This window comes from Macrosteles quadrilineatus, unplaced genomic scaffold (genome assembly GCF_028750875.1).
Source record: "Macrosteles quadrilineatus isolate MER2022 unplaced genomic scaffold, UCM_ALF_1.0 Scaffold_3__2_contigs__length_128488019, whole genome shotgun sequence".
NCBI lineage: Eukaryota > Metazoa > Arthropoda > Insecta > Hemiptera > Cicadellidae > Macrosteles > Macrosteles quadrilineatus.
This window is the reverse complement of record NW_026542596.1, coordinates 5,888,851-5,915,420: the sequence shown is the minus strand read 5'-3', so window position 1 is coordinate 5,915,420 and position 26,570 is coordinate 5,888,851. Positions and strand designations below refer to the sequence as shown.

Here is a 26,570-nt window from a genome sequence, read left to right as displayed (position 1 = left end):
CATTTTACGTTTAGAAAGTGTACTTTCGTGTGTAGAGTAATGAAAAGATAATTATTTACATTGCTGCCCTTCAGTTTTGCATGATAAAAAGTATATGTTTAGAGAATGTGATACAGGGTCCACTGCGGACTGGTTCTTTGTAGCAGCAGTGAAGGGGGGTGTCACAGGTTGGGTTCGATAGAGGGGTCCTTCACCATTCAGAAGCACTTTGGTTTAGTAGCTTAAGGGCATTCGTTGAGACAGGATGTCGATATTTACGCCGAGTGTTTTTCATTGTGTCGTCACGCCAACATGGAGCGTACCTACCGTCGAAGAACGCTGTGATGTTTTGCTTTAAACTCGGAAAATCTGCGTAAGTGGCCCTTGCCCTCAACTCGAACATTTTGTTCACAATACTGGAACACACAGCAGGTAATAACATTGTCCAGAAAATTTTGATCTCGCAGGACGAGGTCCAAAATTTATTGCGAAATCTCCACCCTTGACAGTTTTTGTTCATCTCTCAGGAGTATCGGCATCAGCTTTGCGCGTACTCTTCTCATAGCTAGATTCTCCGTTACGATAGTGTGGATGGTTCCCACTGAAAGGCCGGTCTTCTCACTGGTGTGGGCGAGGGTTAGGTGCCGGTCAGAATCCAAAACTTCTTTCACTTTGATCTTGTGAGCCTCGGTTTGAGCGGTCGTCGGGGGTCCGATGCGGTGGACGAGTTCCCGGCCTTCCCCATAAACCTGTTTGATGAGGGCAAGGGTCTCAGACGCGGATCTTCCGAGTTTAAAGCAAAACTTCACAGCGTTGCTAAATGGTACGCTCCATGTTGGAATGACGACACAATGAAATATCTACCTCCCGTCTCAACGAATGCCTGCAGGCGAATAAACCAAAGTGCTCCTGAGTGGTGAAAGACACCTAATCGAACCCAACTGTTCGGACCCCACTCCCCCGCTCTTTTGGAGCTAACTGACTACAACTTCAAATGAGTATAATGAACTATATGAGGGATATAATGGAGAAGATATATAGGGTATATTATTGTGTGCTTCAAGGTAATTTGAAACAATGGCAATTTACTGTAGTGTTAAAACTATCTCTAAATATTTAAAAGAGACATCAACATTTTTAATGTTTGGTTTGGAAATTATTGAGAATGTAACAAAATACTGCACTAACACTTTTATTGATTAAAAATACACATCTACAAATACGATTTGTAGCTTTTATATTCTACATTCTGCACAGTTTATTTTATTTTACATTTTTTACAATTAGTTTCAACAGTTTCAATCACAACACCCAAGCTCTTAAAAACATTTATTCACACAAATTAATAAAGCGGTGCAATCATAAAAAAACCCTATTAAACTTTTCCCTGTAAACATTCACATAAAAATCCAAAAACACAAGAACATAACTTGTAAAAAATACTTCATATTTATTTAGGCTTTAGGTTTTGCAGCACCTTTTGATACCATTCAAATAATTGAAACAGCAAGACAGTTTGAAAAGGATTGAAATTTCAGTTTAGTAAAAAGTTTGAACGAGTTTTTTTAAATATCTGGAATGTTAGTATAAAAACAAAACTGTCTTAAAATTCAAAGAGCAATGGCTGTTATTGTGGTGACTTTAGGATATAAGGTAGAAGATATCCCATCTATATTGTAATTTGAATTTGTCTGGGTAGCCGAGTGGTTATAGTGCTCGACTTCAAATCTGAGGGTCGCTGGTTCGTTTCCTAGAAAGATATTTTCTAGACCCTAGTAACAAGACTAGGGTTTGGACCGTTTCCTTTGGCGTAAAAAACAAGCAAAATAAAATATATGAACCAGCCGTACCCAACTTTCCATTGAAATGGAACATAGTTATATGAGCTGCTCACAGACTGTCTTATATTATTATTTTTTTTTGGTAATTTTTGTGACAGAAAATTAGTTTACAATAAGTTGTCTTTTCAGTTTGACAAAGTTGGTATATGCAGCAGAAATCAGTAATTGGTAGCAGCACGACCAATTCAACTCAAACATTTTAATTCAACTGTAATACTGACAACAACTTTTATATAGGAATGGGATGTCTAATACTCTCCATAGTCAAAGGTGAAACTCAAGTTAATGCACATATTGACCCTTTCAATTGAGAACATACAGTTTGTAAGCTCAATAACAAAAGTGTTTGTTTATATATTTCTCTACAAACTACTGGAGTTTACGAGAATGGAATACAGTAGAAGATCAGATATCCTGCGGACCAGAGGAGCTGAAACAGAAATGAAGAAAATTTTAAAATACAAAAAATTAAATTCCAATTATCAATATCTATAAATGAGTTTAGATTTAAATGTTTGTTATCCCCTACTTTAACATCCTAGGACAATGTCACTACGCACATCCTGGGTAGGTGTTATGGCTCTTGTTCGGAATCATTTTACAAGTCATGTACTTTCAGGCAATGCCTAGAGGGTAGTGGCATTATCATATGGATAAAATAGATTGGTGATCAACGGGAATTTAAATCCAGGACCTCAGGGACCAAAGCCCCGGGTTCTACCACTAGACCACATTGCTCACCAGTTCAGACACGTCGAAAATGTCCCATCCCAACATTGTCTCCTGCACACAAAATTTTACTACCTTTACTAGTCTGGGCATATTAGGAAAGTTAGTGGAAAGTTTAGGTACAGTCCTAATCACCACAGGAATATGAGGTTTGCTGACAGATATTATGCCCGACACATTGTTTATTTTGCAAAAAACTTTAAAATTTGGTAACTTTATTAGGTTTTTGGGCGAAATCTCAGTAATTATAGGTTTTTTGAAAAGACACTACTTTGTAAAATTAAAGAAGACAAAATTTACTACAAGTTTCGTATGTAGCATTTGTTTCTACACAAACCGTTACGCCACTAGAGCATACTAAAAATGTAAGTACCAAAAATTAAAACAAACGCTAAATGCACACATTTTTTATTAAAAGTAAAACATGTTTTCAATAAGAATATATTAAATAGTATTGTGATTTTCACATTTTTAATTTGAGACAACTTATGACTGCCTATTTTAGGAAGTTTCAATAAATTCATTGTACTAATTTGTAGGAAATTATATTCTCCTTAAGAATATCACCGTCTACTTTACTTGGTTTCCCCAACATTTAAAAGTTATTTGCAAAATAGCTAAGCAAGTTCCGAATTTATAGTGGGGAGAAAATACTGAGTTAGAGATATTTTAGTTAAACTTTTGTATAACTAAATCTACAATTCTACTGGATCGATTTTGTCAATTAATGGGTTGTTAAAAAACCTAATTTGTGTAGATTTGCAAATAATTATAAAGATTGGATATTATAAAACATTAGTAGTAAAAAAAAAAAGAAAACAAGAATACATAAAAAAAACTGCTTTATTCAAGTTTCTATTTACAAGCTTCTATTTGTAGCCAACTTTAGCCTACCTTTATTGAGTATTTTCATAAAATACACGGTATTAATTTGTAGGAAATATTATTCTCTTTAAAAATTTCACTTTCCACTTTGGTAGATTTCCTCCCCATTTAAAAGTTATTTGCAAAAGGGCTAATCAACCTCCAATTATTATGCCAAGCAATTTTATAGTTGTTAGAAAATACTGAGTAACAGATATTTTTGTTAAACTTTATATAATTAAATATACAGTTCTACTTGACAGATTTTATTAAATAATATGTCTATGGAAAGCTTCGATGCATGTAGATTATGAAAGTTTGATTTTTTAAAGATTTGTGGCAGTAATGGGTTTACCGGTAGGCATCATCTAATCATAAAACATGTGTTGATAATTTAACAGCTGATTGTTGTATTGTTATTTCATTAATGTTTCTTTGTTTGCATGTTGTTGTTCACAATTTGCATTTGTATTAAAGTGCCTTATGTTATGTGTGTGTTTCTGCAGTTATGTGCTTATTGTGTACCATTAACATTAGTGAGTAAAGTGGTGCATGAATTTCATAACTGTTATTTTCCTAGAGACCAATGTTTTTAACCACAGTGGGCTCTGTTGCTAGTACTCAAATATTAGGCTTAGCAAATATCTAAATGTCATTACCTGCTTCCAAATATCCAACTGAAAAATCCTCCAGATGACTGGGAGTCGTCCTGAGCTGTAAATAAAGTAAAAGATTTTAGGTTACAGAACACCTGTTGAAGGGAAGGGACCAGGCATTGGCTTAGCCAGAGGTTCTAAGAGCATGGTTCCTTCCTCAAAGTTGGTAAAAAGTACAAAAAATAAACTGTAGGAAAATATTGGATGATCTTTTTAACATTTAAGACAAAAGAACTGTATAACCTAGAATATGTTTTACAATAGTAAACATTTAAAACTCCTTTGTAGAGAGCTCCTGGAGAAAACCATTCAGTATTGCACCCCCCCCCCCCCACTCAACCTCCACCAAATAAAACCCAACCCTGAAATACCCCCAATCTAGGGATACGAAGCCTAAAACCTATTCTTTGCACACTCACACAATACAAAGACATCGCAATTCATTATTACAGTGGATTAAATATTACATTCATCTTGGTACTCAAAAACTTGTTTTTGACATCTTTCAAACTATTGTGATGATGTAAAAGAACCATCTAAGAGGGTTTGATGTAAATAAGCGAGGCCCAGTACTAAGGAGTGACAAAAACACAAAAATTGAGGTAACAGAACACCTATTAAACAGGAACAATGACTCTAAATAGAAACACGTTACTAAACTCAAACTATTTAACTATCATAACCACAATACATAATCAATTTTTGTGTTTGAAAATTTAAAAAAATATCAAAGACTAAAAAATATCAATTTGTTTTTATAAATGGAGGTACCACGTGACAAAATTTTCAAAACGTTTTGCCTTACACATTAATTTAGCCTATTATCCTTAAAGATAAACTTGATCGAGTTACTGAAAACTTAACCAAGTGGTGCTCAATTTATGAATGATTTAGCTAGTGTTCACAGTGATACATACGTTGGGGTTGTGTGTAGAGATGCATCTGTTCCTGATGTCTTCTCTGTTGATCCTGCTGCATGGCCGGGTCTCTGCGATAACCTACGTTGTGCAACTGGTCCAGCCTACACAGACAACACTCATGTATCTTTCATATTGATTTCATTTTCAATCAATCTTTATTAACTTAAATTAAGAGATTTAGTTAGGTACAGCTAGAAATGTGCCTTTCAATGTGTTATATGTAGACGTTTTCACCCCAGGAATTGCCTCAGTACTTTTCCAAGTACCAGGGCCCGGTACTGAGTACTATTCCCCTCTCATTTGAGGGAAAAGTATGCACTTATAAGGGGAGACACTCGGAGACAAGAGTCTGTTGGCCCCTTGTGGCCCGACCTACTGGATGAGCCAGTTGAACCATGGAAAAACCTCCCTCTGGTAAAGGATGGGTATGCTGAGCCCACATTACTACTACTATTTATTTCCCCAGGTGCATGGGTGTGGTGATCTTGCTCTGACTGTGCCTACTTGGTTGGGAGATGTCACATCAGGGACATTCATGGAAACACTGAGACAATTGAGTATTATTGCCAAAACTAACAAGGACATTAATTTTCAAAAATATTAGCGAAATTACAGGAGAATATTTAAAGCTGTTTGTGATAAAGCCAGAAAATTGTTAAACTGTAAGATAATATCAAGTGCTGATAAAAAAAGTAAAGCAAGTTGTACTTTTCATACCAAACATTCCAATGCATTTTCTTGCTCTGCAATGCTGTTTTAGCGCTAACGCAGCTCGCTATTTTAGTTATCGAAAAAAGCTATATCAGTTAAAGGAACACAGTCTGTGATTACTATAATGTTGCCTGACACAAATATGCAATTTTATTACTCTGATTAAATAATCAGAAAATTTAAAACTGGTTAAACCAGCAATTTATGATCTCATAGAAAAATAGTGATGTGTTGATACCAAAATTTATCGATTCTCCGTACCAATACCTGAAAAAATCAATTCTCAAGACCGATACCACTAAACAAATGTTACCAAACTTTTTGTATGGATGACACACCAACCCCTGCCTTTATGTAGGCCTATATAAAAGAATGTAATTTTCAAGTTATGGGTTATTTTTAAAGTAGCCCAAAGAAAAGATTAATGAAGCAATAAAAAAACGAACTAGCCAATTTACGTTTTAAAACACTATAAACACATTTAAAAAATACCATATTAAAGGTAAATGAAGTAATTGAAAAAAGTTTCAAAAGAAAACTTTATAACATCTAGAGGTGTGCCATCCTGAACTTTTTGAAAAGGCCAAACTCGAGGTAATATTGTGATCATCCACTGCTGTCGTAGAGTCATCAGTATCGTCTCCCACGATCACTGCAAAATCCTGAATATCTTCCTCAGTTACAGTAACATCACCACTGTCTTCTGAGGTTGTAACGAAATCCTGAATAACAGTAATGGAAACATTGTTATCCACTTGCCCGATCGTGGCAACGTCATAACCATATCCCACGGTCGTGTAGACATTATCAACATCTTCCGTGAATGTGGCAAAATTCTGATCATTTCCCGGGGTCATGTGGACATTATCATTGTCTTGTGCGATCGCGGAAAAATTCTGATCATCAGTCACGGCTGCTTGGACATCATTGTCGTCTCCCGCGGCGGTGTAGACATCATTATCGTCTTCCGTGGTAGACATCATGTAGACTCGACTTTGGCCTGATAAAAAATGTCAGCATGGCACACCTCTAGTAGTAATAAAGTTTTCTTTTGAAACTTTTTTTAATATTTTCATTTACCTTTAATATGGTAATGGTCTCCCGCGATTGTGGCAATATATTGATCACCTTCCATGTTCCTGTATAGACATCATCATCGTCTCCCTCGGTCGCGGAAATGTCACTGTTGTCTTACGCGATTACTGTAAATTGAAAATTCCCGGTAGAAATACAAAATTCACGCATAATACCCACGTTTTGCCGGTCGGTGGACACGCACAATTTCCCCTGGACTAATAAATGGAGCAAAAGTTATATATTAAGTGTTACTTCTGTTTTAGCTGATGACTGGATGGATCGTCTGACTGAGGTGGTGGGGAAGCAAGCTCTCCTTCCATTTTAAAGGCTGTTTCATCAAGTAGAGAGGACTTGGCTCGCAACTCTTCGTTGAAGCGGATTGCATCAGAAAGCCTCAATTGCAGTGAATCCCTTTCCTCCAGCAGCTGAAACAGTAGATAAACAGGTTAAGAACAAAACATTAATACAGTAAACAAGTGAGCACAAAAACAGTAGGCTATTAACCCTCAATTTACATCCAGCCAATCCGAGAAACAGCTTAGGTCTCATATTTATTTAGCTCAATATTTTAGGTTAAATGTTGATAAAAATCATGTTATTATTTTTTTTTTTTAGCTTAGCCAAGTTAGTAGAGCCTGTTCAAATGCTACCAACTCAACTAAATCTGTGTTGTACAAAAACCTAATTAGCTAGAGGACCCATGCTGCTCCGCAGCGTTGTAAGGTGCCAAATTTTAAGGGGGGTAAAAACGTACTACGAATAAATGAACATCAGAACTTACCCGATTTTTAACCACAATAGCCTACTCCGAGGCCTATGTGTTGGCCATAGCTTGGGCTATGGGCCAAAGAACGTAGGCCTATTTTTATTCACAGTGAAGTACACAAACACATCCATAACTACATATTTATTCATAATAGCACTTCGTTTCACATAATAAAGTTAATCCGGCCGATTTTACAGATATTTAACGCCGACGACGACATAACCCCAAACTGGTGTTTATTTGTTGACAGACGACAGACGAAACTAGACCAGCTCAACAAGTGAATTCGATCAGCTGTTATCTAGTAGTACTAAAGTTCGCCGCTTGAGCGCGTAAGCCTCAAGCGGGCAGGAACGAAGGATTTTACTCCAAGACAGGGTTATTCGTTCACACGCCGTCTACGAAGTAACATCGTCGTTACAAGACTACGCATTCCCGCCGATCGCCGATATTACGAAGGTTAGCTATTCTAATTGTTAGACCATTTCTACGTTTTACTTTATTTTCGTTTAACGCACGCATTCTCGTTTCAGAACTCGATCTTAAACCTCTAAATTCTAATAACTTCGTTTTCGCCGACCTGCATAAAACCCGCCAGTTCCTGCCTGCCAGTGACTAGCGGAGGATTATCTTACGTTTGGTTTTGAATCAATTGGCTACGAAATTACGTTTATTCCGTTTGTTTTAACGATTAATTATTATTTAGATATTTTTAGAATTCAACGTTTTAATACCCCGAGACTTGTCGTCTGAGTTCTAAACCCCGTCTTTGGCGGGTGAAAGAATCAAGTCTTGGGAGCAGGCTGAGTTGAATAGTCAGCTACGAAAATTAATACTAAATTTATTTTAAACAATATCACGATAAATTCTCCATTCGATTATATTAATTAGGCCCGACGACTCTGTAGGAATTGATTTTACGCTATATTTCGTTCTATATTATTTACCTAGGCCTTTAGTTAATTATTTTAAAGCTCATTACTAGTAATTGAACCACATTGGCTTCAGATTGAATACTCGTCGGCCCTACAGAGTGATTCTAAAAGTTAGGCGAAATTCTCCAAAACACTTTTAACGTAGGCTGGGATGATATAGCTCCAACTGAGCGTCTGCAGGATTTCCTGAGCGCTTCTAGAGCTCTGAGCCTTAGATTAAATTTTAATAAATTGATCAGTCAAAGCCGTGACAACTTCGTATCGACCCCTGGATTTTTCTCGGCTCCTTCTGAGCACTCCGGGGAAGAAATTCGAGTGTGGCCGGTTCCAGGGGTAGGCCTAGCCTGACTTGGTGAATACTAGTTTATTCCCCCCCTAGAATTTTGCGTCACAGCGTTAAAATAAATATAATATCCGAGAAATAATCAAATTTGAGATTTTTGATTAAGTAATCCAGTATCTTGAGCTTAACTGATTCAAACGGTCAGTAGCTCAAATTAAAGCCAATAATTAACTGATTATTTTGAGTATAAAATATAAAAAAAAAACATAAACAGTACTGGAGAGATTTATTTTTAATCATAAAAAACCTTGTAAAATAATTTTTATGTTGGTTGTTCACCTTGTGTTTACTTAAAACTCGGCACATTTCAATAGCTAATAGCTTAAATGAAAGCCGGTATTTCACTGAAAGTTCTTAGACTAAAATATCTAGGATTATATAATTATAACTGGTGAAATACATCATAAATTGAAGTAAGAATTCAAAAATGAATCAAACTATGTTTTTTGGTCGAGTAATACATAAGGTAAATATATGCCGAAACTTGATGTGAAATCTTTGCATGCATAGGCCTACTTTCAATTTGATACCTCAATCATGAACATCGGTCGGGTAGAAGAGCCTAACGAACTCGGCAATGAAAAGCCAAATTTAACTCCCATAAGAAATACATGAGGAGAAAATTTTGTTTACGTATAAGCCGAGTGGGATTGTAGATAAATATATGCCGGTGCTTGATGGCAAATCTGTGTGTGCATACCTTCAATTTGAGACCTCAATCATGAAAATCGGTCGGGTAGAAGAGCCAAACGAACTTGGCAAAGAAAAACCAAATTTAACTCCCATAAGAAATACACGGGGAGCAAATTTTGTTTACGTACAAGCCGAATGGGATTATAGATAAATATATGGCGATGCTTGATGGCAAATATGTGCGTGCATACCTTCAGTTTGAGACCTCAATCATGAAAATCGGTCGGGTAGAAGAACCAAACGTACTCGGAAAAGAAAAACCAATTTTTTTAATATATGAGATAATTTTAACTGAGCATGAAGGTTCTCTAGGAATAATTCAATAAACAATTTGTCTGTTATCTATTGGCTGGTAAATAATATATTCTCCTTCCTATTAGATACATTAGAAGCAGATGGACTGTGAGAACAACTTAAGTTTACTTTTTATTGTGAGCCGTTAAAAATAAGTTTGAATTCTAAATTCTGATACACGGACAGATAAAGCATGGACCGAAAAGACCAAAGCCAAATATGATGGATTAGACTGTAGACATTTACATTGGCTTAACTTTTCATAGCTCACTTGGTTATGTGTATTTTTGCACCAAACAACTTATGTCTACCACTCTTATGTGAGAATGGTTACAAAACATAATACTGATACTTCAAGCTAATATAGAATTTCTTCAGGGAATGAATTTAAGAGAGTTATGTTAAATTACCTTTTCCTATGTATCTATTAGCCTGTGGATTCAAACTTTATCAGGTTAGCTATCTGAACTCCAAACCTTACCAAAAGGAACTCTTATTAATGTATAATTCATAATAGACTCAAGTTTTGGTGAAAAAGACACTACCCACCTGCATAAGTTCTAGAGCAAGTTCATCGCAGCGCACGTCTCTTAAATGAAGCGTATACAAAGCTTCATCAAGACGCAGTCTCAAAATCTCCTCTTCTGAGTTAATAAACCTCATTTCTCCTCTGATTAAGTTTTCGTCAGCTTCATTAAGTTTTATTGAGAGTCTTGTGATTTCATTATCTTTCATGGCCAACACCTGTTTTAGCGATTCTATCTCTTTTACAAGCATTTGGTTCTGCATATGCTCCACATTTCTGTAACTACTGTCATCATCACTCGAGCTTTGCTCAGTTGAAATCCTGAAGGGCTCGGTTGCAAAGGCCCTAGCTTGAATATGTGTTTGTCGAGGCTGATTCTCAGTTACAATTCCATCTTCAGAACTTACACTTTCAGAAAATTTAACTTTATCCCTCAACAAACAAATTTGTTTTTCTTTTTCTTTAAGCTCCCCTCTAGCTTCTTCAAACTTCACACTTAGTTCTGATAAGTTATTTTGAAGCCTCTGAACTCTTTCTGGCAAATTTATATCCAGCCTGTCATTTGGTTCTTGAAGTAATGACAGCAAAGAGTCCTGAGTATGTTTGTAGTTATTTATCTCTTGGGTAAATAATTCATTCTGCTGACTAGATAACTGTAATTTGTTTTCTAGATCATTAATTTTGTCTTGTAAATCTTTACAATAACTGTGTGTATTTCTTAAATCATTTATGGCATTCATCAATTGTTGGTCTTTCAAAGACAATTCATCTTTATACTGTTTCTCAATATCTGCCACAATACCATCTTTAAAAGCGTCCAACTCTTTTCTCATTACTTCTTCGTTAGCTAAGGCGTTATTACTCTTTTCTTTATACATTTCTAGTTCCTTTTTCCACTCATCAAGAAGGTTTTCTTTCTCTAACTTAGCCTCATCAAGCTGTTGTTTCAGAATTTCAACTTCAGACTCCCTTTCTTGAAGCAGTTTATTCAACTCAGCAACTTCAGCACATAATGTTCTGACATCTTCAATATTTTCTGGTTGTAAAGATTGAACAAATACGTCTTCTGGAAATTGTTGAATAGAGTACGACTTGTTTACTGCTTCCATTTCAGACAGTTTTAATGACAATTCTTCTTGTAAATTCTCCTTAGCTGACAATGTTTGATCAATTTGTTGAGTCATTATTTCCAACTCGGATTCTTTGTCATCCAGTAACTGATTTAATATTACGTTTTGGTCCAAAAGCTGATCTTTACCAGAACTTGATACATCCTGCGATTGATTATCTTCGTCCTTTATCAATGTGAAATACATTTCCTTGTATTTGTTTTTTTTATCTGTCAGTGTTTCTACTTCAATCTCCTTATCGTGCAAAATTTTTGTGAGCTGTGTGATTTGTTCAACAAATTGATTTATTTTGCTTTCTTGAACATCTTCGGATTGTGAAAAAACATTGCTGAATGACCCATCCTCAAAACTGTTTGGGTCATCTGTGTTTTTTGCATCAAACAAATCACTTGTCTGAGAACTAAATTGAGTCTTTAGATTACTGATTATAGAATCTTTTTCTTCCAACTGCTTGTAAAGAGATGATAAATCCTCACCCCATTGCTGATCTAATAATTCAGATTGTGCCTTGGAATCTTCACCCCAAAAGGTTTTATTTGAATTCCCTTCTTCAATTTTATTTTTCAGATTCGAGTTTTCTTTCTCCAATAGAGACATACGTTCTATGAGAGATGCAAACTCCAAATCTTTTAACTCCAAAATCTTTTTAAGATTTGTTATTTCTGTAAGAGTATCACCTTTTGGAGGTTCTACAAGTAGATGGGAAAGAGGTTGATGTTGATTAATGTCAGCTTCAGCACCACTTGCTTTAGATTGAGGACTATGCAGCGTAGTTCCTTCAACCAAATTACTCTCATTGAACACTGATGCATTTTCATTCTTTTCAGTTTGCTTACTTGGCTGACTTTCAAAAAATGCATTTACTCCAGCTATTTCTTCAAACACGTCATTACCTGAAGAAGTAAATCCTCTAAACAGAACTGGACTTTCGACATTGGTAGAAAATGACTCCAAATTATTTGAACTACTTTCCTCATTTCCTTTAAATAGCCCTAAGTAAGTATTCAACATGGTATCATTGTTTATCTCTGTTTTCACATCGTCATATTTATTCATTAGCTGAATTATTTTGTTTTTTAGCATCGATACTTCAGATATAAGTTTATCACTTTCTAATGTCTGTTCAACAACTTGAAAATTTTCATAATCAGCAAAACTTGATTGGGATTTAATTGTTAAATTCTCCAAAGCAGAAGATAGCCTACTGTTCTCTTGTGCAAGATTTTCAATCTTACTAAGATAACCACTAATATTTGTGTTTTCTGTCTCAGTTATCAACTGTTTTTCCAGTGATTGCACTAAACTATTCAATCTTTCATTGTCCTCTTTTAACTTCTCAAATTCTGTTCCTTCAGTAACAGGAAGTAGATCTTTCTGTTGTTTCTTCTCCTTATCCTTCAGTTCAACAAGCAATGATTGAAGATAATCATTTTCAGCTGCTAGAGTATTTAGCTTTTCCTCCATTTCTGACGCATTTGTGCCTGCATTATCTTTATCTACATCAATGTTTTCCTTTGTCCTTGTGTCTGTTTGTTCCTGCAACTCTGCAATCGTCCACTCCAATCCCTGAACTTTATGTTGTAGGTCATTACTTCTTCTTTGCCACATTTCTACTTCTATATCTTGCCTTTCTTTCATTTCTATAAGCCTTTCGTTTCCAGATGTCAATGTATCAATTCTTTTCAATAGCCCTTCTCTTTCTGTTTGCAAGGAGTTAAGATTACTAGTGCATTCTTTGAGACTCTTTTCTAACTTTTCAATTTGGGATTTCATCTCTTCTTGCATTGCAATATCCAAATCATCAAATCCAACACTTCTTTCCCGGCTGCTTCTTTCTAAACTGTCACTTTTATTCTTGAATTCTTTAACTTTCTTAAATAGTTTTGTGCATTTTGTTTGAGCAGCTTTTAGTTCATCATTTAATCTGATATTTTCCAATTCTTGGTCTCTCAATCTGCTTTCCAGAGTTGATACTTTAGTTTCAAGCTCAGAGTTAACTTTTTGTTTTTGACTATACTCATGTTCTAACAGAGCATCTTTGCTTCCCCAACCCCACCCATCATCTTCATCTTTGCTGCCCGAGGCCCATTCTTCGTTTTCTAACAAGGCATTGCTCTCACCAACATTCTTACTCTGAACCTCTAATTCCTGCAAACGAGTTTTCAAAGTAACGTTTTCTGAGTTTACACTGGACAGCTGATTTTCAAGTTCGGTTATTTTATTTTGCATTGCTAATATTTTTTTAGACTCAGAACTTGGTGGAGATTGAGAAGAATCTGAAGAATCTTCTGTAACATTCTCTTGAATTGATGAAATTATGTTTTGGCTAGAACTTAGTGGGACTTCAGCCATAGTAAAGTAAGTTTCCTGTGCTTTGGCAACAACATCATCTACTTGTTGGCTGGCCTTCTCCTTTAGTAACTCATATTTCAGTCTTTCGTTTTCATTCCTTTCTTCATTTAACTGCTTCCTTAATTCCATTAATTCTTCACTTGGTTGTGTAACAGAATGTGTGCCTGCGTTTGAACTTGAAAGTTGGGATTCAAGCTCTTTTATCCTTCCAATGTGAGATTCTCTTTTGTCAAACTCTTTATTAAGTTCTTCTTCTAAAATCTTCTGGTTATTTTTAAGTTCTTCCAATTCCTCCTTAGTAATATCTACAATTGTCTGTTGCATATTGTTGAACTCTTCTTCTAACACTTGTTTTTCCAAGCACAAGGACTGATATTTTTCAACCACATCTTGCCTCTCCGATTCCACAGCAACAATACGTTCATTACACCTCTGTATCTCAATTTCCATTGATTGTTCAGTTTCAGTCAAACGATTTTCTAAGTATTTCACTTGACTATCACGAGCATCCTGCAGTTCCTTCAAGTTCAGTTTCAATTTTTCATAATCATCAACTGTTTTTTCAGTGGTATATAGTCTTGACTGTAAATCAACGATTTCTTTATTAAGGGCGAGAACTTTATTCTGCTCACAGGCCAAATCCTGAGATAATTTAATGTTACTAGTTGATGAATCATTCAGAGACATAGAAAGCTCTTTGTTTTCACTCTGAAGTCTTTCGAGAGCACTTCCTAGCATTTCTTCAGTACTAAACAAATGTGATATCTTTTGCTCCAGTTCTCCCTTATGTTTTTCAAGTTCTTCGTTATTTTTCTCAGCTTGACAAAGACGTGCTCCTAACAATTCTGCTTTTTCTTCTAAAGATCTTCTTCTCTCTTCAACAGAACTTTCAATCTGTGAAAGCCTCAATCTTACCTTCTCTAACTGGTTTTCTAATTCCTCTACATAGCCCTCTTTCTCTTGTAACTTTGCCCAGGTTTGTTGATACTTGGCTGTCACATCTCTGAGTTGCTCACTTACTTCCAAAATTTCTCTCTTGTTCCCTATCATCTCATTTTCAAAACCTTCCAGAACAGATACATTTTTCAGGGCATCTTGTTTGTAGTTTTCTTGCATCTGTTCTAATTCAGTCATTAGTGACTTATTCAGACCATTCAATTCAGATAATTCACATTCCATTTTTTTAAGCTGTTCAGATTTTGTTGCTGATATGTCTGCCAATTTTTGGTTTTGATTTTCTAATTCTTTTATTTGTACCAGTGGATCATAAGCATAACCTGTTGAATTCTTTAGTGTTTCTAATTCCAATGATTTCACTTTAAGTTCCTCTTTTAATGAGTTGCATTCAACAACTAAATGCCTACATTTTTCTTCAATTTCAACAGCATTTGTTGAAACGACATTACTCAATTGTGAAGTACCAGCCAATTGCTGATGGAGTTCTGAAATTTCTATATCTTTTTGCTGAAGTGTTTTGTCTAGTTCCTCTACCTTTGCTTCAAGATCTTTAACTAGTTTAGTTTTTAGTTTCAAGTTAGCAGCTAACTTTTTCATCTTGAGGGATTGCTCCTCCAGTTTTTTCTCAAGGGGCTCTGTTCCTGAACTTTTGTTTTCTTTCAAATTTTGATTCTCATTTCTTAAAGTTTCTTCAATTTTTCGAGCATTATTTAAGTCTTCCTCAAGTTCTGCAATCCTTTGTTGGAGAGAAGCAGAAACTGTTTCCAACTCATGTGATATTCTGATAACATCTTCACTTTTAAGTTTATGGAATTTTTTATATTCTGACAGTTTGCGTGTCCTTTCCTCGAGTGCTTTTTCTTTGCCATGTAGACTTTCATTGAGCTCCTCGACTTTCTGCTGGGTGTTGCTCAACTGTTCTACTTGTTCATACAACCGGTAAACTTCAGCTGTTGTCGACTGTAATGCTTCCCTCAAACTATCAACTTCACCTTGAAGAGTTTGGCTCTGCTGGCCCAAACTACTAAGCTCACTGTTCTTTTGAGCAACAAGTTGTTTTAAAGAAATAATTTCTTCATTTGGCGAATCACCTTTTGTTTGTAGCATTTGGTTCAACTGTTCAACGGTTTCCTTGAAGTAGACACAGTCTTTAACAAGCTTTTCATTTTCTGTTTCTAAATTCTTTTTCATTTTTTCTAGCTCATCACAGTGAGCTAGTGTTGCATTAAGTCTTTCTTCAAGGTTACGATACCTTTCCTGCCACTCTTCAAGGCTAGAAGAGAGATTTTGTATATTCTTAATCTCAGATACACCCTCCAACTCAACTGCTTTTTGGGTCTGTATTGTATGTTCCTTGCTTTCAAGCTTAGCAGTCAAATCAGCAATAATGCCTTGAAACTCTATAAGCTTCAGTCGGGAGCTTTCTAACTCAGAGTTGATAAAAGTGGACTCATTTTCCTTAGTCACAAAAGTGTCCATTTTTTCTTCCAGTTCCAAGCATTTCATTTCTGCTGATATTTTTGATTCTTCAATTTGGGAAATTTGTAGTTTGAGTGTCTCCAATAAAGATTCCTTATCTTTCAATATTTGTTCCATTTTCTTTGTTCCTGAAACAATAGAGTAAAGTATTATTTATACTACTAATAATAACAATTTTATTTATGACAATCAATTTCTTGTAAGCCATGCAACCAGATAAATTTAAAAGCGTAGTTACTTAAAGTGAAACAGTGTATTTTGATAGCTTACTAACTTACTCTTTACTTGTAAAAAATATAAAAAATTTACATAACTTAAACAATGCTGTTTGAACAACCATGTCAGGATAATCTTTTAACGGAGGATGATTCAGGATCAGATAAAATAAATAAGTGAGTTAAATTTTAAACTTCAAGTTAATGAAAGATGTTTACCTTCAATCAAATCTAGTTTTTCAGCTTCCAACTGGGTTATAGCCTTGATGTGACTGTCCAAATCACTTTCTTGCCTTTGAAGCTTTTCCTCCATTTCAGCAATTCTTTCTTTAAGAATAACACCAGCATCTAAAAGGAAGATAAACAAAGGTTCAATAAAGACACATCTTAGGTGTACATTAACAAATAACCCAAAAATGAATAAGGTAAAGAGTGGAAAGGTAAGGTAAAGGATTTTTAAGATGTTGTTTGGAATTAATTTTAATAAAGTATTTTAATACTTTAGCAGCATGAATATTACAGAACACAACGGCTTAGAAAGCAAGTATTTCATAATCTTACATTATACCTCCACTCTTTCGAATATCTATGGACCAGACCCTTGCCAAACCAATAAATCCTGTACCATCAGAGCTTGTATGTAATAAAATACACCCGCCACAGCAAACAGCAGCCTTGCCTGTTATGTGTTCAAGATGATGCAAAATTTCTCGGATTGTACGTAGACTCAAATTTAAATTGGAACAAAAGCATTGAAAATTTGATTAGTAGACTGAATTCGGCATGTTATCAAATGATATGTTTAAGAAACACAATTGACTTAAAAACTCGTTTGATGTTATATTATGCATACTTCTATTCAATTCTTCAGTATGGAATTGAATTCTGGGGTTTTGCATCAAACATTGATTTAATTTTTAAGATACAAAAAAGGTTTTTAAGAATAATGATATTTGCTCCTTGGAGAACATCATGTAAACCTATTTTTAAAGAATTAGGGATAATGACTGTTCCGAGTTTAACCATTTTTAAAACACTTTTGATGGTGGAGGGAAATTTTGAAAAATTATCTAGTGAAAATGTCAAGCATAAGTACGATACTAGGTTTAAATATAATTTTCAATATCCGCGGCACCGTCTTTCATTAGTAGAAAAAACTCCGACATACATGGGCAAAAAGTTTTTTAATAAATTGTCTCAAGAGCTCAAAAACAGAATACAGTCTAAGCATTTCAAGAGCAGCCTTACTAATTTTCTTTTAAGGAAAACATATTATAGTATAGATGAGTTTTTATGTGATCAAGATGTGTAATCATTTGGTATTTTAAATGCAATGTTTAAGTTTATCTATTTTGTCTACAACAATTATTTCTATTTTCATAGCGTTAGTTTATTTTATTCTTTTATAACTCCTTAGTTTTAAGGTATTTGTATACTGTATTGACAATGTCACCTGTTTTATAGCATTGCTATATTTTGTAAACGTTATGTGACAATAAAGATTTATTTATTTATTTATTTATTTAAACCTGCAGACTAAGCGAATTTCAACTTGTCTGATTACATATTTACTCAAATACAGTATTTCCATAAATAAGACATATTTATTTCCAATTTAAATAACATTAGATTTAACGAGTGCTTAGGTTTGCTGCTACGGGGAAGGTAAACTGTGTTTTTTGACCAAACATCAATAGTATACGATGAAATAAATAAATTTGCCAAATTTGATCAACATATATCCATAAACAAGTAAACTACAACAGTTTTCATTTTCTCCATAAGAATAACATGGGAATTTTAATTTTGCTCTTTTTTGAATTTTCTCCGTAACCATTAGGCATACAAAAATGCTTCAATATACTAAATTATTTCTTTTTTTAAGCTCTACAAAATGCTTGGGAAAGAAATTCCAAAATGTTAGGTTTATAGGGTCGAAAATGGGAAAACCCCATTTTTACCCCATAAAACCCCCTATAAACCCCCGTTCCCATTGTCCGATCATGCTGGTTCGCGAACTCGTTCGAATAAATGAACGTTTACGGGCAAAAACTTGAAAACAGGACAATTGCTGTCCCTAGCTATTTATACCTCTTCCACCATCTATTCCTGTTCCAAATAGTTTTAACACGTTGACTGCTAACGCCGACTTTAGTCGGCGTCGCTAGCACTTCAATGTGGCGCGCGCCGACAAAAGTCGGCACCAGACCAACAGAAATATATTGAGTCAGTGTGAGCTTAGCCTCAGACGGAGACGTTATAATCGTTGCCAGACTGCCAGCTTAGAATGCGAGCTTTACTTTGGTGTAGGTTGGTACTAAAATTTCCCGTAAAATCCTGTCTGGCAATGCTTTTGTCCCGGTTTCGGGGATTTTTTCTCTTCAACCCACATTACAAAGACACTGGATACGGATCCGTGCAGTGCTGCTACCTTTGGGTGTTTCAGTGAACTACGTCCACTCTCAGGGTAACACAGCACAGTCACCACTGCTCTTTTGTGATTCGTCAGACTGAAATATTTGAATGCCAATTGCGTTCGCTGATTCGGTTGCGTAGCGGGGCTTCGCCCGCCACTGGGGAGCGCCTGTACGTTGTTTTCAGCAGTAAACGTGTTAAAATAATTTATTATACCTTAATTAAATTATACTGGCAATAACGATCGTTAAAAGTCGCGTCCCTGGCCGTGAATGTAATGCTGGGTTCGAGGGTCGGAACCAGTTCTCGTCAGGTCTTTCAACCCTATCAACTCCGGGCAGATCAATATTTCGGCCTCTTTCTGTTCGTTGTTGACTGTGGGTGAAGTAGGTTAGACGTTATGTGATGCCAGGCTTTCCAGTTTATACGGAAAGTCTTGATTTAAAATCTGTTATGTAAGCGTTAAGTTTTTGTGTAATGATCGGTATTGATAATAGCTGTTACAATAAGGTAAATAACTTATTCAAAACTACGAAAATATAAGACAGACGCGTACTTAACCAAACTTATGGCCAGCAAAGCGAACCATGCCTCTATGTTCCATTTTAGTAAATGACGAGAGTGAAAATGCTAATGTCGGTCACTGTAATTTGGGTCACAAAATCTGAGGATCTGATGTGTGACCTACATTACTTTTTGTGAATTATGTGACCCAAATTACTTCTCTTATGAGTTTTCAATGTCGAGAATTAATTTTTCTGTAACCCACAAGATAATTGAAAATTATTTCCATTTACTTTCTTTACTTTACCTATTTTGATGATGGGCGGGATTATACAACAATGAGGACGGTGAATATATATATATATGAATTTGAACAGATTGTGTTTTTGGCCTCTGGGGACCTCAAAACGAAAAAGTAAATTAGTCCCGGATCCAGGTCTTACCATGAGACCTACAGTAAAAGCTTATTCCCTATATGGGAAATTCGCTAAAATTAAATCAATACCAATATACAACAACATATTATGAGTGCAGAAGTGGTTAACAACAGTACAATGTCATATTTATCAAAATAAAACGAAGAATATTTATAAAAACTTCTTAAACTGCAAAATTCCTACATCAAATTACTCTTAAATTTTTTTATTCATCAGGCCTATTATATTTTAAACCAAGCAAATCTATAGCGATTAAACAACAAATAAACCAATAAAAGCACAATATATAAGTGTATTAACAACCAAACTAGGTTATAAAACTAGACAATTGTTTCATTATATCATGTTATTAGAGTCATCATGGAATTATTTACTCTGTATTGTATCTGGATGTTGATTGTAATGTCTAGCCAAAATCATTCACTACTGCAGTATTTATTCACTGCAATGTCTGTGCATATTTAGTGTAAGTTTAAGTATATAAGTGTGTCGTTATTAAATGCTTCTATCATTCAGTATACATTTAAATAGAAAAACATAGAATCCTTCCAAAAAATAGGCTACTCACTTTGAGCTGCAATTATGAACAAATATGTGTGAATATTTTGTAATAAAAGATTTTTGGATTTCTCAACATTAAATAAAAAAATCGGCTACGTACTTGAAACACTGCAAAGTTTGAATGAATATAGTTTGGAATATACCTATGAATGCACCATAGCGCGCAATTCTCACAATGGAGACAACTTGCAAAGCGAGGCTGATTGTTGAGCGAAGCTCTTATTTATCCACCATTCAACACAACACAACACTACTACACGTTATTAAGACAAAGGAAATCTCCCCTTGTTTAGTATTCACATTTTTATCATTATTCTGATAAGTTTGTAATACAAACTAAATAGTTAGATTGAATCCTGTGAAAAACTGAAATAGTAGGGGGCTTTATTTTAAAGGGGAAGTTGTTTTGCAATGTTGCACAGGTGGCTGGAAGAGAAAAGAATAATTTATCGTGCTGAACTAAAGCAGGCAGTTGTTTTAAGTAGGCCACAGTATATGACGAGTATATAATTACATAACAAGGCGGTCAGTTTGAGAGACGGTGGAACTTGAGGCTTATTTTAGGTAGTAGAGCAATTTTTGGTATTATGTATCAAAATTGATATGTGATATTACCTTGTACTGTGGGCTAACATTGACTATTGTATACCGTACTGAAGAAGAGATCCCATCTACATGGACCAGCTGTTTTCAACCCATCTACATGTGGACTATTTTTGTTTTAATGTGCTAGCGTCTAACATTCTATTTTCAAATTTATTTTTGTTTGCTGACATAAGTTAGTTGATGGGTCATAATAGTTGCTTTAGCTTATTATAAGTCGTTTCATTAGTTTGAATTGGTAAACAAGTGTGTGTATTAGTCAGTAATTTACTTTTCAGCACAATCTGTTGGTGGCTCACACCAACTGCGATGATTTTGATTTTAAAATTGGTGACATCTTTGGGATGAAATGTCTAAAAGGGGCTAACCTCGTGGCTTGGAGGTTTACAGACAATCAGTTTAGAGACATAGACGAGAATTTAAACTCAAAACTTACACAGCAAGCCTTAACTTCAATTCAAATATTAGAAAAAAATACAAAGTATATTAATAAAACTAAAATGAAAATAATCTAGGAAATGAAAAAAAAATACTTTAATCAAAAGCCCAATGAGGTCTCTCCAGCTCCCTAATCAAAAACAACAAACACGAAATATCTAACACTTTGTCACAAACCAACCTTAAGATCAAATACCCTGACCTACGTAAAACAGCAACCATGTTTAGGTAGACAGGATAAGTTACTGTTACTAACACAATTTAAATGATCAAGCACATCTGGGCTAAGTTTTGAATAATTGAAAATCTGCTGACTTTTCTAAGAATATAACCGATGACATTTTGATTTCTAGGCTAGCTATAACCACGCAGTTATCTAGTTATCTATTGGTTTAACAACAATTTCAGCCTAATTGTACATTGCTTAGCACTTTTGTTTTACAATATGAATCACCCAACACTATAACATTACTGAGCACACAAATCTTCTGTTCAAATATAACTAATAATACTGATTGAAAAAAAATTATCTGCCAAGTATCAATATCCTCTTTGTTCTTTCACAATATTTAAAGATGATTTTCTAATTTACAGTATTTACAAACTATTGCTGTCCCACAAATACCAAACCCTGCAACCTCCTGACACCAAGCCTGAGTTAGTGATGAAGTGAGTCGAGTGACGGATGTAACGTTACCTTGTATTTCATCAAAGTCTACCAGATGCAACTGAAGGTTACCTTTCTCATCCTCCAAGTCTGCGATTCGTTCACGCAATCGGTTCATCTCCTCGTTCGTATTTTCCTGAAAAACACAAGATTTAAATTGGTTATTTGTATTTATAAAGTTCAAAATTATCTTGCACAGTTATGGAAAAAATCCACAAATTTTGAATTTTGAACTAGAAGTTAAAATCAATCAATCAATTTTCTTTATTTAGATTTCTTTAAGAAATACAATATTGTCATATACAATAGATTGTTTGTTATTAAAAATAGTAAAATGAGTAAAATGAGTAAAAAGAGTAAAAAGAGTAAAAAGAGTAAAAAGAGTAAAATGGTTAACCCATTAGCCAGTCTTTGAGTTTCCTCTTCAGGTATTGATTTCTTAAGATCTTTATGTGGTTGGGCAGATCTTTAGATTGATTACTGTAAAAATAATTCTAGCCGTGCAATCCTTTTTAATGACAACTTGTTTTAGTTACATAATCAACAAAGATACCTTCACCTTCTACAGGTAAAGGTTTTATAATTACAGTCCAACCTGTATAACAAATCTGAAGGAACGGAACTGAACATTCGTAAAACCAAGGATTTTGTTAAAATAAGGTTTGTTGTATTGAGATTAGGTCTGCTGGAATTTTGCTGAATCACTAACAGTGAGAATCCAGAGGATCCAGAGAGAAGAATAAAAACTTATCTCAGGTCAACCATGACAGAAGACCGGTTGAACGGGATTGCACTGGCATATTAATAAGGAAAGTAAAATCGATGTAGATAAAGTTTTAAAGTACATAATTTTAGTCAGTCAAAAACAAGACGAATGTGTTTGTCAAATTGGACCATCGAAAAACTTATTCATAGCATTGTACTGTTAAAAAGGTGTAACATTAAAGTTTCTTTTAAATAAGTGTTTTTTAACAATATTACTGTCCTTTAAAAAGTCAACTTATTTCTTTGTTTTGAACTGTTGCTCTTTAATTTAAGAACCAACCAGCTAACCTATAAAATACTTCTGCTTTAGACCTTTTATAATAAAAACAATATAATGGCTACAAAATCCTTTTATTTTTTGTTCAATATTCTTCAGTCAAACATAGTGTTTTAGTCATAGTTTTTGCCTCTAAACTGTGGTTAAAAAAGAGTTAAAAACTGCCAAAAATGTGTAATTTTAGACTTAAATTTTTACAATTTTCTGAGGGGGGACCCCCGGAGCACCCACCTTGATGGACCCCCCTGTATTTTCACTACCCTAAACACCAAGCCCCCCCTTTGGCCTATCCTGGATCCGCCACTGTTCACAAACAGCATAGCTCAATAAGGTTGACTTTTGATCTCGTTAAAAACAATTAAGTTGTATATGCATTGTTGTTGTTGTATATGTATTGTAAAGTATAACCACGATTATGTGGGGTGATATAAGTGAGTATGAAGGGTCATGCTGATAATTTGAATTGTTTATCATCTAAATACAATATTGCACAATATTATTACCTTGGTTCAACGTTTAAAATCACAGCTTACTCACCTAAAAACTAGCCGAACACTGTATAACAATAAATCACGTAAAGAACAAAATAATAGAGTTTTATGTAAGTTACTACTCGTGTAGGCTGATAGGGTACCAGTGCCACCCACAACTGTGGAATGTTGATAATAATAATCAACTAGCATTTGGGTTTCCATTGAGAAAAAAAAATTATATTAAAAACAATTAATCAATTAAAACATTAGATAAGCCATAACAATGTAAAATCATACTTAATGTCAATAAAAGCACTTGTAAAAATAATACAAAGATAATGACGCTTTTATTTCTTTCTCTTGGTTTTTCTATTATTTCATAGGTTTCTCTTCATCCAAAAACTCAACAAATCGCCAAGGATACTTATCACCCAATCACAGTCTACCTAACTTGCTACGGTTACTTATCACCCAACCACACTTTAATAAGCATTATGTCGTCATCAGTCTCCGGCAAATGAAATCAGTTGTGACCTAGCGCACTGCAGACAGATGTGTAAAATCATTGAGTATGGTGTAATGGTAAAACGGAGTAGACAATTGTCAGCGCAAGTGTTTACAACATTTTTCCATTTCATTTTCATCAAAGGAACTGTGATATTTAAAAAACAATTATGTTGGGGGTTCGTTATAACAAGGGAAAGGAGCAGACACTTCGTTAAGTAGGTATTAATTCGCTATATAGAGGTTCTGCTAATGATAATTTTTTTTATATTGATGTAGCCTAACTTATTTTAGCTGATATTTTCAAAAACGGTTAAACTTTGAAAGCCCACAGGGCAGAGTCCTAAGTCCATATCGAAGCGAGAATCGTTCTATATGTATCCTCACACAAACAGAGAGACAGACAGACACAGACAGACAAACACCACTTCATCTTTGTAACAGTATTGATAGATTTTGGTCAAAGTCCAATCAGACAAATGGCAATTTGCTCAGTCTGCAGGGTTGCTGTGGCACTTAGATACTTTTTAAATTTCAACTTTTTATGTAGTTGTACATCATCTCACCTTTTTAAGCAGGTCTCTTTCCTCTTCTAATGCTTTAAGTTTGACCTTGAACTGAGCCTTCATTTTAATCGTTTGCTTGTTGCTATTTTCCAAAGCCTCAGTCAATTCTTTAGCTTTTGCAGCAGCTGCAGCAACTTCTTCTTCCAAAGACACATTCTTTGTTTGTACAGCAACAACTTTTTCCTGCAACTCTGCAACTCGGGTGGAGAGATCAAACCTGGCTGACTCGGCCGCCCGATAATTCTTTTCTAATTGTTGAAGCCTACAAAAGAATATTTTTTTAAGATTTCAAAAAGTTAGCATTTACTTAAAATAATACCTAACCTAACCAACATGCTGAGATAAGCTCATTGTTATCTCCAGTTATTTGGAGTTAAAATGAATCAGTCTGGGAATCGTTAGTTATAAGTTCTGACAGACAAGTATTGAACCAAAGCATAGCAATGCACATATTCTACACACTGATTATAACTAGACATTCAGGGAATCAGACTGGATATGGTGAACAGAAAGATGCAAGACTTCTTTCAAGTTAGAAATTCTAGTACGGTCAAAACATTAACTTATGACTCAATTAGTACATTGCTGGGTTATCGAATGTTGGAGTGCTAATATTGTACTTAAAATCCAATAAAAACATCTTTTATTTCGGATGAAATAGACAATGTTTACAGAACATGATGTATAAGCTATATGTAAGTTTTAAGCTACTGTATAGCTAAAATAAACTAATAATCAAATCCCACATGGAAGAGCCCGTGCATGGGAGTGAGTCGTATTATATTGTCATAATTAAAAAATGAGAAACTTTGATAACATAAAACCAAGATTAAAGAAAAACAGGAACTTCTAATTATTGGTACTCAGTGTAATTGACTTCATAAGTCAATTTACAAACTTTCAGATCTGGGATAGTAGTATTTAATTAAAAGCTTTAAATTAAATTTCAATATTTTTATCTTAACATTGGTCTTGGGTTGTTGAACCAGCTCAACTTCAGAAATAACATTTTTAGACGTAAACGTGAAATTGAATAATGAACTGATAACCCCTGGCATTCATATCCCAGCAGACGCACAGGCAGCACTTGCCTATGTCTGCTGTATTTCATATAATTAATTAAATTAATCTATACAGAAAGGTTCTTTTTATTTTTAGTCTTAGTTTATATTTTGTAAGTATATTTTGTATTAAAAAGTATATTTTGCTTTCTGTATATATTATGCGGAAATAAACACATTTAATTCAATTATTCATATCAAACCCACCAATAATCTACAATACTTACATTTTGACAGTTCTCATCCAGCCAATACCAAAAGATCTATACTGTATAGCCAAACCATCCGAGCCAAACATATTTGTTCTACAGAAGAGGAACTCTACAATTTAAATTCAAAAATTTCCAATGCTTTTATTGTAAGAGAATATCCCAAAACCTTGTAGAAACCACCGCAAAACCTAAACCTAATAACTGACTACCACCATGGCCTACAATGGATTCAACATTCTCCAAGCTTCCCCACACACAAAAGATTTCCTGAAAACACCCCCAATAACCACATTTTGCCAACCACCCAACATCAAAAAGATGAAAGATTCTTGTTCATCCTAAGATACCGGATCCAATGACAGCAAACAGAAACAAACCCTAAAACGGCTCTTTCTCATGTAATATTTCCAGATGCAAAACGTGTCCCATCAACCCCCCCACCCCAAGTTTTTCCAGTAATGCCACAAATGAAGTTTTCAAGATTCAAGAACACAACACCTGCAGTACCAGCAATGTAATCTAAGCTTCAATGTAAAAACTGCCCAGCTTGGGATATAGGCCTAACAAAGAACCAGTTCCATATCAGAATGAACGGCCATCGTCAAGATGTAAAAAATAAT

General features: G+C 34.8%; 1 protein-coding gene across 2 annotated transcripts in view; it reads right to left on the bottom strand.

The window, feature by feature from the left end:
- Positions 1 to 1,155: 1,155 nt before the first annotated feature.
- LOC128988388 (centromere-associated protein E-like) overlaps positions 1,156 to 26,570 on the bottom strand; it is a 38,132-nt gene continuing 12,717 nt past the window's right edge. Inside the window, exons 6-13 of one of the 2 annotated variants that reach the window (XM_054409634.1) lie at positions 24,678 to 24,939; positions 22,123 to 22,228; positions 16,687 to 16,815; positions 10,358 to 16,380; positions 7,030 to 7,202; positions 4,987 to 5,090; positions 4,073 to 4,127; positions 1,156 to 2,250 (exon numbers count right to left, since the gene is read on the bottom strand). In XM_054409634.1, coding sequence (XP_054265609.1) covers positions 2,226 to 2,250; positions 4,073 to 4,127; positions 4,987 to 5,090; positions 7,030 to 7,202; positions 10,358 to 16,380; positions 16,687 to 16,815; positions 22,123 to 22,228; positions 24,678 to 24,939 — 6,877 coding nt within the window. In that variant the 3' untranslated portion in view covers positions 1,156 to 2,225. The remainder of the gene's footprint in view (positions 2,251 to 4,072; positions 4,128 to 4,986; positions 5,091 to 7,029; positions 7,203 to 10,357; positions 16,381 to 16,686; positions 16,816 to 22,122; positions 22,229 to 24,677; positions 24,940 to 26,570) is intronic. The other variant, XM_054409635.1, reaches the window with a different exon arrangement.